The sequence below is a fragment of the Pectinophora gossypiella genome, chromosome 3 (genome assembly GCF_024362695.1).
Source record: "Pectinophora gossypiella chromosome 3, ilPecGoss1.1, whole genome shotgun sequence".
In the NCBI taxonomy this organism is placed as follows: domain Eukaryota; kingdom Metazoa; phylum Arthropoda; class Insecta; order Lepidoptera; family Gelechiidae; genus Pectinophora; species Pectinophora gossypiella.
In genome coordinates this window covers 12,914,781-12,931,376 of record NC_065406.1, presented here as the reverse complement: position 1 = coordinate 12,931,376, position 16,596 = coordinate 12,914,781, and the positions used below count along the sequence as shown (strand labels likewise).

The following is a 16,596-nucleotide window of genomic DNA, read 5'->3' as shown; positions in this document are numbered from 1 at the left end:
GCTCTATTTCTTGTTATAAATGTAGAGTTTAGGCCACGTCTTTTGTGCATTTATCTAGTCTAGACCAAGGAGAGAAAGGAGTTATGTTTAACGTGTTTCTCAAAACATGTTGATGCGAAAACCATTTTTTTCTGCTGTTACGCGTGCGAAAAGTTTCCTTACATTCAATACTTTTAGAGGGTATTATATTTAGAAGGTATTTAAATCAATAACAACTTCTCTTGATAATTAAATATTATTTGATACACTTATTAATTATGTAAATGATACTTTCTTAAATTGAAAAACAATATTTTTCCTTAATATTGTTACCTTTTAAATACCTAATTTAGTTACACATTAATGAAGCCAATTACTAAGTGTAGGTACTAAATAATATCGAAACAAAGTCGTTCAAATGAAAACAATAAATCTAGCTTTAATTCGTCTCGGAAACGTAATAGTAATAAACAGAAACAAAGGCAACTGAGCATATAAAACTGTGAATTTTTCATAAAAGTTGTTCGTATAAAATGAACTAAGGAATTAACCTCACAATACCTAAACGTTATGACAGGGCCACAAAAGAAAAGCAAATGCTACGACCAAATTAATGACAACATTTATTAACGTTTCCTGAGTAGACAAAAATTGGGTGTGGTTTACTGAAAGCGACATTTCTTGGTATATAAAAACCGTCTTACGAGTATTACACACACAACAAAACAAAAAACACAAATTACAACAAACACAACATAAATTATTATCACTTTATAAAAAATATTATTACGTGATTATAAGTTACACGTGCTCAGCGGTGAAGGAAAACGTCGTGAGGTAACCTACATGTCCGAGAAATGCGTTTCGGGGGTATGTGATCTAACCTGTATTGGGCTGGTTTTCTCTTCGCGGGTTGGAAAGTCAGACAGGCAGTCGCTTCTGTAAAAAGCCGGACTGACGGGCCGGACCGAATGACCGGACGTATGTATATGTATTATAGTATATATTCAACATCATTATATACATACATAAACAGCCTATATACGTCCCACTGCTGGGCACAGGCCTCCCCTCAATCAACCGGAGAGGGTATGGAGCATACTCCACCACTCTGCTCTAATGCAACATCATTACCTCAACGTAAATAGGGTGGGATTGATAAAACTTATTACTGTTACTATTGTTCTTATTGCTGGTAACATTAGGGACGCCTATTGTGCTTATTTTATTCTGTCTGTATTTTAGTCTGTATAATATGAATATTATACGAATATAATATGAATTGATTGATTGAAAACTTATGGCCATACGTTACCACAAGATATATTATATCGTGTAAGAGAGGATACCTACTGTAATTTTATTACGTTATATAATAACGTACAGTCCGCAAAATAGGTATACGCTTTCAAAGAAGACATACCATGCCTCCCTTCTGTGTCACTTTTATTCGGCTAATATACCGCCTCCATTATACTGTTTATAACAGAATACCAGTAAATATTGTTAGTTGTCGTCTGATTAACGATATTTATGGTATCTGTGACTTGGAGCGTATCTATTGTTACGCGATTACGTTTCCGTGACCTACAAAGAAATTATACTCATCATGGCTCAAAATGTATGGAGGGAAATCTCAAAATCTATGTTCGCGGATCGCGAAGCTATTTTATCAAGTATTGGGTCTGTTTCAAAGTTTGTAATGAATCCAAACGCAATACATTACGTTAAATCATTAAATGTTTTATAAATCATATTAATACATTCATTTTTTTTTTTGCAATGCTTGATTTCAGACAAATAAGAAATTTTAACTAAAAGCCCTATTTCCTTGAATACAACCTCATACACTTTGTTGTTCTCTCGCAAAACCCGGGAATCTAAGTTTCCTCACGATGTTTTCTTTCACCGCTTACCACAAAAACATGTTTTTTTTTTTTTTATTATTTTACTTAATATAAGTTTCAATGCGCGGTTGCGCAAATGATGGTTGGATGCGTGGTATTAATTTTGCTATCGAATTCATGTTTGTATCATAAATGATAATCACATACTCGGCGGTCAAGGAAAACATCGTGAGGAAACCCACATGTAACATGTATTGGACTGGTTTTCCCTTCCCGGGTTGGAAGGTCAGACAAGGGCAGTCGCTTCTGTAAAAAACCGGACTTGTCAAATCTTCAGGTTAGGTACGCGGACCCTGTGAAAAAACAGGATAATGGTAGGGAAATGATGAATTAATATTAATAATACGATTTTAACGTAAGTATAGCATCGTTAAACCAGGTTTTTCTCGATGCTAGGTAATGCCAATAAAGGTGTCCAATTCAAAAGAAATATGCACTAACGTACTCTTGAGTTCTTTGACTCGGAAAATCCAGTGAGTTCAGTTTCAAAGCGGAATGTGCACTATTTCGAATTACCCAAACGAAACCGCTTTCGGTATGTGTCTATACATCACAACTGATTGCATTTTTTAAAGCTGTCGTCTGTCACGTCAAACATAACTCCACTTGACTATGCATGAAGTATGGCTGTGACGAATGGGAAAGTGAGGTCCGAGATTTTTTTGCATAAAAGCTTGTAAATAACTTGAAATTCTGCTCTGTAGGTAGGTACATAAAGTCTGATTTATGCCAATGTTACTATCAATGGTTATATCTATCTTGATAGTTACTAAATGTATGCTGTTAGATAGAAAATAATCGATCGGCTAATCTCGACTGATACAACACTATGCTAATGATTCACAACACTAGCTTCTGTACTTTGACAGACCTAACTCGTACCGCGCATTAAAACTATTGTTATATATTGGCCCTGCTTCCTGCAGACACCTCTTAAATTTACTTTAAGTTATGCCTGTCATTTTTTTATCCACCGAAAAGGAAAGGGACGCATGATTGACAGCTCTTAATTTTAGGAAGAATGAGTAAATGAATGAATAACCCGGCCGAATCAAAAAGGTATCTCGCTGGTATGCAAACCGTTTGACCTATGCTGTCAACTTAATTCTGTCGGGTTATTGGCCGATGTAAAATTTTTAGGCGGTTGTTTTAGATTTCTGCTTAAAATTGACGTGTATTCCATAAATTTTATGCCTGTCGATTACCCGTCCCTTTCTTTTTCAACGGATGAGAAAATGACAGAATGAACTTAAAATAAAATAAGATGGCGTCTGCAGGAATCAGCACCATTATCTTTAGACATTCTGTCGAATAATAATACATACATAATATATAAAACCTCGCCATTTTCCGACCGGGATAAGCAAAAAATATGAAATTCCATTTGTTTCAATCCTGACATAATTCTCTCGCTTCACATACATCAATCGTTTCATACACGCGCACCGGTTCAGAGTAGATCGTAGTTACTAACATTTCTTGTGTGTTTAAGGTGATTTCAATGCGACATGATCCAGTGTATATTCGCTTATTGTTTTCTATTCAAACAAAAATAATGTTTGAGGAGGGTGACGCCTTTTCTTGTTTTGACGTGACTTATTGTAGATTTACCGCAAATGGCGTTAACTACTTGGCTGGACTTTAGTCCAGCCTCACCTCAAACCACTCTGTAAAGTTGACTTAGGTATTGTGTCTTTTCCAACATGATGGATTATCCATAAATGGCTGTTAACTTATTACCGTACAATTTCTTATATCCATCTTAGAACTCCCTCTTCTCCCGTGTGGGTTGTGCGACCAATAACTGACCTCATCAACCCTGGTGTCAGCGTTACTCACTATTGAGCCACTAAAGACTTTAAGGGCTACCTAATTACTTAAGTAAATAGTAACCGGGACCGACTGCTTAACATATTCTCCGAAGCATGGATCACTATTCTTTCTCATACTGACAAGGTTGTTGAAGTCATAGGTCTCATAACCCATACGAGAGAAGAGTCTGTTTTTCATGTGAATTTTGCGTGTGTGTTTTACTCAGTACATACCTGGAGCAGTGGCATCGTAGTAGCCTGAGGAAGGCAGCTCTGAAGGTTCTATTGAAGACAGTGTAGATGATAGGGTTGATGGTGGAGGACACGTAGCCCAGCCAGAGACAGATGTCCACCACATGTTCTGAAATAGGGTAAACATGTTATATTGTGACACATTTCGGACGCTCCATACAATAATCTCGGTCTTGCACAGACGAAATAATTCTGACTCAATTTAAGGTAAGTATAAAAATGCGATAAACGAAGGGTCACAGAAGTACGACGACGTGCTTATGTGGTGTGGCCACCCCGCGGCATGGGTCACGCTATCTTCGTAGGCGCGAAAACTTATGTAACGATGTATATCTAAATGTATACAATACAGTGTCCGACCGCGATATTTTTCACGTCTACATAGACAGCAAACGCCATTAAAAATATATCAAAAAGGAAGATCTATTTATTTTCTCACAAACAATAGTGTTAATTCCCGCAGACACCATCTAATTTTTATTTCACGTTTGACCTGTCATTTTCCTATCCGCCGAGGTAGGAGTGAAGGAACGGGACGAGTAATCTACAGGCATAAAATTTATGGAACACACGTCAATTTTAGGCAGAAATCTAAACTGTTTAAAAAGTGTACGTTGGTCAATAACCCGACAGAATTAAGTATACGTCAAACGGGTTGCATATTATTCATTTACAAATTAACAGTTTTCAGTCAGCATTCCCTTTCCTTTTCGGTGGATAAGAAAATGACAGATATAACCTAAGATAAAATTAAGAGGTTTCTGCAGGAATCAGGGCCAATATGAGTATAATAATTGTTAAATCTAAACAAAAATAACGCAAGAGCGTCTTAAGGACAATAATTTGCCATTTCTTTATTTCTATATTGTGTGACTTTTCTGCTCAATAATAGGTTACCGTAACGAATATCCAAGATGATTCAGCTCATGAGTCTGAGTTAATATCAAGTGGAATTTTCCGTTGCAAAATTCATGATGTTTTTTAAATTGATATCAACTCAGAGTCATAGCCTGAATCATCCCTCAAGGTATTCGTTACAATGTCACTAACACCCTGTATATTTGTATTGTAATATCACACACCTGGCACTATACAAGCGGGACACGAAGCGAACAATATGTTCAGCAAGAAGAATGGTGCCCAGCACAGCACGAAGGTGAAGAAGACCAGGCCGAGGACCTTGGTAGCCTTCTGTTCATTGGCCACAGCATTGGCTGACAAAGACCGCCCCTTCTTGCGGTTGGCTAAAAACCTGTCAACAGAAGAAACAGTCGTAAAGAAGATTATCCTAGATGTAACGAAAATGTTGAATCATCTCATTCGAAAAGAGCCTTCTGAAAATATACTCTATTTTTCCACTACACAGTTGGCTCGACCATTGTAGGCGGCCATACCTTACAAAACCACTTATCACGTTGGTTCTAACAGAAAGCTCGGTGAGGCGTGGGTACTTAGTCCATCTTAATTAAAACACATAATACCGGGTTCTTACCGCGTTATTATCAGGGATATAAGTCTCTTGATATTTCAACACTGTTGCAAGTGCCATGATCACGGGACACCTAATGAAATTGGAGTGGAATAGTAGACCCATAATCTTCTAAGGGCAAACATATCTGTCTACACTCTTACCCTCTTTTTTAGTTCATCTTGTGATGGATGTATCTCTGTCTACCCCGATTGGGATGCAGTCGTAGGCTTATCTTATGCTATACCCTAATGGAATGGGCAGAGCCACAAGTAATTAGAATACAACTTAAAGCGATCTGATGCATGTTAGGGAATAAACAAACTTATCGCTTTTTACAAAATTTTGAATTTTGAAAACTGCGCATGTTAGCCCTGCTGTTGGAATGTTCTCCATTCCAACAAAGAAGTAAAAGAAAAAGAATGTAAAAAGACGCAAAAGAAAATACTTTCTTTGACTTTTTTTTCAACTGTGACTGAAATACTATTTCTGTCGTAAAGGATTATCAGCCCTAGGATCGAAATCTTTTAAAATCACCCCAACATACTTTTTGATTTTGTAAAGGTCCATAAATCAAAATTACCGTAGCTTGTTGAGTTGTTCATAAAATATTTACGATCGAAATCAATCTGGAAGTTTGACATCGATTTCTTTGTTTTGGAATCGCCTTTTATGTTCACGAACTTGAAATGTTCGTAAAAATAAAAGTACGTTGCCTGAGAAAGATGGAAAGCACCCTTTAGGAGTTAGGAAAGTTTTTTATGAAAATTTATTATACAGAAACTTGAACATTAAATCGTATTTCTTGTTCTGTCTTGTGGATTGTAGGTCGATGACCGACTACACAAACTTTGGTTATTATTGAACTATTAGCAGTAGCCTCGGTAGCCCTGTTGGTAAAACGCTTGACTCTCAATTTGAGGTCGCAAGTTCGAATCTCAGCATAGGCCTAAACCAATAATTTTCGAATTGGTTTTTGAATTCATGTTCAGATTAAACGTGATAATTACCTACCTATTTATTAATTGCTCGAGTACGTACATAACTATTCAAATATAAAATCTAACGGCAGAGGCAAATGTAAAAATCATAATGATAATAGGTTTTTTTTAATAATAATAATAAATAATTTATTCATACAAACAGTTAAAAATTTTTGACATGGCATTTTATTACAGGTTAGGTTTGGTTATTTTATTATAGTTGCATAATATTTGGATCAGACACGTATAGAATTCTGTTTCTACCTATATTACTTCTCTTTATTTTGATCAAAACACCCCGATACCGAGCCCGCCTACTCCGATACCGACCCTTCAAATATTTTTCCTCTCAGACGACGCCCTGAGCCGAGGTTCGCGCCCAACTGGGCACCCTCAGGCCTATTGTATTAAACGTTGTACCCGGTGAGAGCCTTCCGCGCTCCCCATTTGTCTGGCCAAGTAGTTAATGCCATCTGCGGCAAATATACAATAAGTCACGTCAAAAAAAAATGATCTGAATAATAATTGGCATTTTAAATACCTCCACCAACCCGCAGTGGAGCAGCGTGGTGGAGTATGCTCCATACCCCCTCCGGTTGATTGAGGGGAGGCCTGTGCCCAGCAGTGGGACGTATATAGGCAGTTTATGAATAATAATTGATGAAAGATGTCTTGTGCCTGGGTGTAATAACAAGGGTCATTATTAATACCCAAAAACAAAGATAAAAGATGCATATTATTATGTCTGTAATCCATGAAATTAGAAAGTAGGAAAGCCAATCTGTACAGCGCCATTTGTTTTTTTGTTTTTTTTAGGGATCGTAGTCTGGAAAGTCCCTCATTAGCTGCTCAAAGTGAAGCCTTCGCTTGAAAGTACTTGGGAGTTCTCCTTACTTCAGAATTATATTATACATAAATTCGTTTCTGAGACAAGCTCCCACGTTGCTAACGATTTGCAGCTCAAGGAAACTACTCGGATAATGGAATGGTCTCTAAAACGCTTAGGGCCCTACCTCACTGGGACACCACAGTGGCATCACCAGCCAGTAATTAAGTGACATCAACAGTAATTCGGGATTCGATTGCCGGAAACGAACTGGTGGCCCAACCAGGTAAGGCAGGTTGTATAAATGTATACAACTGCATACATTTTGTTGGTTAAAGCCGTGGTAGCCCAGTTGGTAGAACGCTTGCCTCTCACTTTAAGGTCGCAAGTTCCCATCCATGATAGACCTCAACCAATGATTGTCGAATAAGTTTTCATAATTATGTTTGGATTATAAATGATTATCACGTGCTCAGCGGTGAAGGAAAATATCGTGAGGAAACCCACAAATCCCCGACAAATGCATTTTCGGAAGTATGTGACCTTGTATTGGGCTAGTTTTCAAGGTCAGACAGGCAGTCGCTTCTGTAAAAAACCGGACCTGTCAAATCTTTAGGTTTGGTAAACGGACCCTGTGAAAAACGGGAAATTCTAGGGGGATGATGATACATTTGTTAGTGCCTGAACCGTGATTGCGCCTTCGTTACCTAGTGAGATAGGACCCTTATTCTGACTCAATGTCTTCCTAATAGGCTACTCAGTTTACCATTACAAATTCAGTTTGAAAAGGTTCCTTATTACGTCTTATAAAATAAGATCTAGCCTTAAAATTTCATGAATACCTAGTAATATAATATTTCACGGCTAGTAATTTAAAATTTAATTATAATATACTTATTTTGTATGTATTTTATTTATTTTAAATGTATATGTGTGTCGTAGATTTTACCTAAATAAACTTTTTTATTATTATTATTATTGAAGATTAAAAAGAATATGTGAAAGGTAATAAGTTATATTGAATCTATAAATACATTTTTCAAAACAAAGAGTTGTCTACTTTCGAATGAAATTATGAAGGACTAATTTCGACAGCAAACTGCTGCTTATGTATTGCCTAAAGGTAAAAAAAAATCTCAAAAAGAGACGTTGACAGATCGAAACAAAAATATCACATAACTATAAATATACGAGGGGAGGTCAAAAAGTTCGCGGCATGGAGGGGTTGGAGGGGGTTGGTTTGCTCGTACAGGTAGCCGCTAGTTGCACACCTCATTAACAGTATATGTACCAAGTTTGAAGCAAATCGGGTCATTAACGTTTGAACTATCGACCAGCAAACAAGTGAATCGGGAAGAACTCAGCGAATATGGAGAAAATTGAACACCGCGCCGTCATTAAGTTCCTCACCAAGCAAGGAAAATCCGCTCAGACGATTTTTCAAGAGCTGTTAGCAATTTACGCGGACTCTGCCCCTGGTAAAACCATGGTTTACAAGTGGCATAGTCTTTTCAAGCAAGGAAGAGAGTCGATTGAAGATGACCCCCGCTCCGGACGGCCCATTGAGGCCACCACACCGGAAATCATCGAAAAAGTAGAGAAACTTGTATTAGAAGATACCCGCTTGAAGAAGAAGCAGCTTGCAGCAATGGTCGGTGTATCCGAAACAAGTATTTTAAATATCCTACATCAACATCTTGGGATGACTAAGGTCAGCGCAAGATGGGTTCCAAGAATGCTCACGCCACTTCAAAAAAGCGAGCGTGTCGAGTGTTCTCGCCAGTTTTTAGAGCTCTGTGGAGAGAATAAGGAAGAAGTTATGGCCCGGATTGTTACTGGAGATGAAACCTGGGTTCACCACTATGAACCTGAGTCGAAGCAAGAGTCGATGCAGTGGCATAAAAAAGGCACACCTCCTCCAAAGAAGTTTAAGGTGTCACAATCGGCCGGAAAGATCATGGCCACTATTTTTTGGGATACAGAAGGTATTTTGCTGATTGATTATAAAGATCGTGGTGTGACTATAACGGGACATTACTACGCTTCTTTACTGGATAGATTGAAAGAGGCTATCAAGGAAAAAAGAAGAGGAAAGCTGTCAAGAGGTGTGCTCCTTTTGCACGACAACGCACCCGTCCACACGTGCCATGTTGCGACGGCTGCCATTCACCGATGCGGGTTCGAAAAATTAAACCACCCGCCTTACAGTCCAGACTTGGCCCCCAGCGATTATTATTTGTTCCCAAAAATGAAAAAGGAACTGCGTGGACGAAAATTTGGCGATGATGAAGAAGTCAAGTCTGCAATTTCGGCCTATTTTAACAGCAAAGAGAAATCTTTTTTTTATGATGGAATAAACAAATTATTTGATGGATCCGGAAAATGTGTTAAGGTTAAGGGAGAATATATTGAAAAGGAAAAATAGTTTCGTGTTTAATTTCGACCCCCTTCCCCCTCATTCCGCGAACTTTTTGACCTCCCCTCGTAAGTAGCCTACACCTATACGTCCAGCTACTGAGCACAGGACTCCACTGAATCAACAGAAAAGGGTATAGAGCATAATTAACTACGCTCTCTAGTGCAGGTTGTTTGCAGGCTTTTCGGCTAACTCCGGGTCGAATGGCTTAACAAAAACAATATTTTTAGATATTAAAAACAATACTAAAACGGTATGAATCTTTTTAACACTTTCACGGACAAACTACCGGTCATTAATAATAGTATGACATTTGGGATCGGAACGACGTCTGTAGATAAAATATCGTCTGTCCTTGAAAGTATTAATCTCCCTACATCATAACGTGCGCGTATACAATGCGTATATAAACCCAATAAATTGGCTCTTCTCAAAACATGCTCCGACACGTCTCGCGTTTCATGTTTGGTGAAAGCTCTTTTGTTCAGTTCACTGTTTTCGTCAGAGTTTTGCTAAACAAAGGCCCTGGTGTATCTCAATAGAGCCATTTAGCTCGTGAAACCCCTTTTTGCCCACAATAGGAACAGCTTCGGACACTGTCGTTCCTCAGGGTTGCTTTCAAACGTTCCTGGACGTTGGAAGTAAAGATTAGGGGTGTGTAAAGATAACGTATTTATCTTAAAGTTTGTTGAGAAGAAATGAAGTGTTTATTTCACAGGAATAGTATGTAAGTAGACTTGGACGCCGGAGGGACTGGCCGGAATACGCACAGGACCGCGAAAAATGGAAAGAGGAAGAGGAGGCCTTTGACCAGCAGTGGGATCTTGTAGGCTATATTAGATTAGTATGGAAGTGGCACCAGAAGACAACTTGCAGCCACACTTGAATTTCATCTACAAAACAAGAATGCTTAAAAATTTACGCCCGTATTCGTCCTTAGTTGAACTCAGCTCGCAATATTCTTAGACGTCGCCTCAATCTTATCTCGGGTTTGCTCCAGTAAGCTGGAGTGGAGGCTTGACGTCATTATTTTCGTATAAAGGCCTGTTCCCACTAATTCCCGGGAATTCTGGCCGGTCGGTGCATGGTACACGACAATGGCATGGTGTTGGTCGGCGACGGAACGGTTTAGTGGGAGTTGCGCCATACAAATTCATACAAAGAATATCTTTTTGCCTGTGCCGGGACGATCTAATATGATACGATGTAGTGAGCTCAGGCTTTTTATGCATTTTGCAGTATATGATATACTGGACTCCAGTGAGTAAAGTTCTCAAGTCGACGGCGTAAATATCAGCCAAAAACCAAAACGCTCAGTTCGAGCTCGTAGAATACGGGTGTTTGCCATCTTCAGATTTATTTGGTAAACCGTAACAGCTTTGGTTACTCATCCTAGCATCCGAGTAGGTGTACTCCACCATATTGGAGATGACATTATCCGCATAAAAATCAATAAATACAAGATTTACTCTGTACTTTACTAAGTAAAAGGGAAAAAATACAATAAATTCTGTCCTCTTTTTTATATGTTTTATTTTAATTTTTTTGTTCGTTTTGTGCAAAATAAAGTACTTATTTTAAGTAGTATTTGTGTTTTCAGCTATGTCTTAGCGAAAAGAGTACATAATATTATTTATTCTAAGTTTTATTGAATGAAAAGATGAATTTAAAAATATTTTATGGCACTAAATAATTTAAATGTGACACATGCTAAATACTTTACGTTAATTTACATTATTTCATAAAGCCTGAAATATTCATAACCTTTTCAACAACAACAACATTGATTATGCAGGGACTATTAGGTTTGTTATTACACTGGTAATCAAAACTTCAATTTATTATGATATAACTGCTGGTGTTTAGTAATAGGGGATTATGTAGAACTACTGAGAATAGAGGACTACAAAATAGGCACAATTTTGTATTCTTATTTTTGTGTTCTAATGCTTAATTAACTAATAAAGAATTTAAAAAAGACAAGAACATTACAAACAATACAGCAATTCAAACAACAACAGGAAATTGATTGGTGGATGTATTTTGTTTGTATAATTCTAAAGAATTATTGATTATTGATAACACATAACATAATATGGCCGTAAACTCTCCTAATAACAAATAAATTAAATAAAAATTTAATTCGTTAATTTTTATTTTTATGCGGAAATATCTGAGGTGATTTGGAACGTCTAAAATCATTTGTCATAATTTGATTTGGCCGAATACTGCCAGGGAAACTTTATGTATAAGTGTACCACTTTTGTTTGCCTTAATTGATCATTTATTAGAATAGTTATTGTTTTGTTTTAGTATTGAAACATCATGAAGTCGTAACTAATACCGAAGAGAGTGATTCAGCTCATTATCCTGAGTTAATATCAAGTGGAATTTTCAACCGTAAAAGTATGAAATTGAAAATAATTAAAAAAAACACAAAAAAACTTAATATTTATAAAAAAAAACTAAAATTCAGAATCATGATCGGAATCATCCCGTTCTTTATTCGTTACGATGTCACTAATACTTTTTTAAATGTTTTTTTTATGTCTATTAAGAGTGCATTAAAATAAAAATAAATATTGATTTTTATGAACTATAATAGTCTGTCTGAAAAAAATAGTAAGCTATGCAAATGGTTCTATGATATTATAAAACATCTGTATCATGGGGGCTTCGAGCGATGCAGGGACTGGTAGTATTATTTTTCAAAGGGTTAGTTTGGCAATTCAGAGAGACAATGCTGCCAGCTTGTTGGGTACCTCGATGTGACGCATTGGAGGAGGTGGTTTATTTTTCAGTCACGTAATGTACCAATTTTGCAAAATTGTTTTGTGAATAAATTATTTTATAACGTCTAGGGCCCTGTGCCGAGGTTTTTCTTGCAGCTTCTTTTCCCCGGCTATACAGGTTGTGAGAAGCTGCAGTAGTTTTAGGCGGATGAGACGTTCGTTATGTAAAAATTGACGATTCAAAGTGTAACTATGTTACCTACTGAATAAAGATATTTTTGAATTTGAATTTGAATATATTAAACATCTACCTCATCCTGATTCCAACCCTGCACTCTTTAAACTTTTGCCAACACGCAGCGGTTTAAGCCTACTGATTTGGGACGAGACCCGAATTTCAGACAGTGTCGAGATTAACCTTTCGTTTGTAAAGTTGCCAATATCAAACGGAACCCAGTATTGCAAAACACTGAATAAAAACTTTCCTTTCGGATTATTGCGGGTTAAGGCCCGTCGGTCTTTAGAAGTTATTTCGTAAAATCGCTCCTACATTTATACATGCAGGATGTTAGTGATACCGTACCGAATACTGAGGGGGATGATTCAGCTCATAATTCTGAGTTAATATCAATTAGAATTTTTAATGTGATGTGAGAGAGTGCTTGGATTATTTACTGTTTTTTTTTTTCTTTTATCCTTTTATTATTCTTTTGTCTTTTAATTTTATGTCTGTAATTTCTCTTGTTTTTCATGTTATTTATATCGTTATTTTTATTAATTGTGTATTTTGTATATCATTTTATATATAATTATATTGTTTTCTCGTCATACAGCGCATTAGGTTACACTGTACTCCTCTATGTACCTTATCACTCCCAAAGTTGAGAGGCCCACACACGTTTATCGGAAGGGATAAATTACCTCTTTTACTTAGGTTTTTATTTTAAGATACTTAGTTAAACTCTTCGCAAAATAGAGCAGCCTAAAAAGACCTGGCAACGCTCAGTTGACCAAAGACTAGAAACTGTCGACATGTCATAGGAGCAAACTACAGAGGCTGGAAAAGTATTCGAGGCGTTAACATATCCCTTATTACTATGATCTGTAGGTATTCCTCTAAGTAATATTACGTAACATTAACAATGTCATAATTTAATAATGAATACTAGCAAAATGCTAATATTTAAATTAATGTCTCTGAAAGTCAAAGCATCAAAGGCATTGTAGGTGGTTGTCACAATAATCTCTCGGCTTATTCTACATTTTCCTGTCCTGACTCCGTAATATTACATCTGGACAGAATGTTGTTCTAAAGCGCACGGCAGCGCACAGGACAAGTTCTCACAATTACTGGCCGCTCGCACCTCGTGCACTACGGTTTCGAGACACTTTTTACCCCCCTGTGGCTGGGTACAATACAATACAATACAAAAACTCTTTATTGCACTTAAAATAAATATTTAAAATAAACAATTGTAATCAGTTAGATAGTACAACAGGCGGCTTTGGGTATCTATTGCATTTACCTTTTAATACATACCTACTTCTAAATTTGATCTTGGCAGGTTTTCGTGTGATAGGTACATATAAAACTTGTCAAACTTAACAAACCAGAAGAGTTTTCTATTGCTATGTTTGGTTTCCTTCATCGCTGTTGTACAAAACAAGTTGTAGTACAAAAGTTAAGTTTATATCAAGAAAACTTGACAAGCTCTAAAAGTTTCTAGCTACTTGAGTATTAAAGTTTTCGATAAGTACATTTAACAAAGTTTTATTCACAACCATAACCGTACCTTTTTAAGTTTGGTGTATCATAAAATGCATTTTTCGGTATTTCGATTCTTTTTTAGCTCAATAAAGCCATCGAGAACTGGGCCGCCTTTTTAACGGTAATGTTTTTGGTGGGATACATTATACGAATACTGACAGTTCCGCTTTAATCATAAAGGTAATAACTATGTAAATGATTCTGCTATTACAACGTTGTTTTTGGTAGTCACAAAATATAACAAAGAAATGCTTATGTATGAGTAGCTGTGGCACTTGTTTTTTGACGTGACTTATTGTATATTTGCCGCATATGGCATTAACTACTTGGCCGGACAAATGGGGAGCACTAAGCTCTTACCCGGCACAAAATTTAAGTCAACAGGCCTGAGGGTGCCCAGTTGAATAAATTAATCGACCCCAGTGGGCCAACAGCAATAAGCGCTGAATGAGGGCCCCGATACCGACCCCGCCGACGTGGTCGACGATTTCCCTCAATCAGCGCTTATCGCTATCGACACACTAGGGACGATCAATTCTTTCAAATATTTTTCCTCTCAGACGAGACGCCCTGAGCCTAGGTTCGCGCCCAACTGGGCACCCCAGGCCTGTTGTCTTAAACGTTGTACCGGGTGAGAGCCTTCAGCGCTCCCCATTTGTCCGGCCAAGTAGTTAATACCATCTGCGGTAAATCTACAATAAGTCACGTCAAAAAAATCTGAATGAGAGTTGTCACGAGCCGATTGACTGCCCCGATGACTTGAGTAATCGGGTTGAAAAATATTAAATACAAATGTCATCTTACAGAACAGTGGGTATTATAATTATAAGGCATTTAATTATTAATCTTTATGTTCCAAATTTAATTTTAAAGTGTAATTAAACTTGTGTTTTTTTTTAACAAAAGTACTAAACTGGGACGTAATTATGACCTTACTAATTCTTTTTCCAACGAGTGACCGAGAGGTTGATAATGAATTCACTTTAACTACCCGCAATATGAATAAAGAAGTGACTTGCCCACTGCGAATTTATGAATATTGAACAGAAAAGAGTGAAATTCTGCAGTTTCTTAATGAGTAAAGATGAGTTTTATAATGTGACTTTTGAAGACTAGCTTACAGAAAAGAAAAAGATGGCTCTGTAGTGAGATGCAGGCTTATGATAATAATCTCCTTGTAGATTTGCCTCTTTGGTATTCTCTAATTTTCGTAAGAAACAAGAAAAGACTCAACTGTAAATTCTGAAGGAAAAAGATTATAAATTAAATAAAACTCGCCGTCGCAAAATCCCTCCGTACTGAGCTTCTACGATCTAAGAGGAACCCCAATGCAAAATTTTAATACTACTAGTACCTACTTGTAGTTTCTGTAATTTCGTGATGAGTGAGATAATGAGTGAGTGAATGAAAAGAATATTGGTAAAAGATATTCTACGATGATGATAAGAGTAAACGTATTCAGTTTTAATAATTAGTTACGCACCAATTAAAACCATCCCCGTTTTGTCTTTCTCATACAAAAACGCCTTTTTGATGTTTCGATAAACGTATCTCATTTGACTTGATTATCATCTAGCCTATTCTAAAGTCTACTGGATTAGTTCCCAGCAAATATAAATTGGAAGTTTCCATTATCATAAAGCCCAGAACAATGAGCAAATAATTTAGTTGTTAGGCGGTAGAAACCACGATCAAAATTATTTTGTTCTCTTAGGTATATTCGATAAATTAAATTGGTATTAAATTTGCGGTAATAATGTTGAAAGTCTATTCAATAGATGGGATACAAAATTTGAATCGCTCTGCGCAAGAGAGAAGATAATAGAAACTCTACAAGTAGATCACAAAAACGTTAAGGACACACCCCGGACACTTCATTAAAACACCTTGTTTTACACAGACACTTTATCGTGCACGCCATCTGTGTATGTGATGTCTGACGCCTATACAATTAACGACTAAAGTAAGACCGAGGAGGGGTGAGGTAAACCCAGCTCAGCTGGTGGGGAGCTGAGAGTTGCCGTTATAATACGTAGTATTAAGTATTCCTTATTCTACGCTAACAACAACAAACACTTAACAAACAACAACAATTTAAAACAACAGCAGAAATTCAACTAAATCAGGCAAATCATACAGAAAAAACATACCACACACACTTTCGTTCATTTCGTTTCAATATTATTAAATAGAATAAATAAAAATATTTATATTTGAAAATTTTATACAACTAATTAATTAATTTAAAAAGTAAGTAAACAGAAAAGGCGGGAACGGAAGTGAGAATTACGGTCACGATTATTATTTTGACAATTCTTCTGAGGACTTCAACCAAAGAGGCCGCAAATGCTCTACCCATAATTATGGACTGGTTATTGGTTGGTTGCCATCTTGGATGATGGATTAATCACAAGTACACTAAAACTTCACTGGCGTCAGACAGAGTACTGCAGG

At 36.9% G+C, this 16,596-nt stretch overlaps 1 protein-coding gene across 2 annotated transcripts in view; it reads right to left on the bottom strand.

The window, feature by feature from the left end:
* The window catches only part of LOC126382085 (D(3) dopamine receptor), a 171,547-nt gene that overhangs the window by 3,600 nt on the left and 151,351 nt on the right, over window positions 1-16,596 (bottom strand). For both annotated transcript variants that reach the window (XM_050031809.1, XM_050031810.1), the window contains exons 8-9: window positions 5,032-5,201; window positions 3,932-4,058 (exon numbers count right to left, since the gene is read on the bottom strand). In XM_050031809.1, coding sequence (XP_049887766.1) covers window positions 3,932-4,058; window positions 5,032-5,201 — 297 coding nt within the window. The remainder of the gene's footprint in view (window positions 1-3,931; window positions 4,059-5,031; window positions 5,202-16,596) is intronic.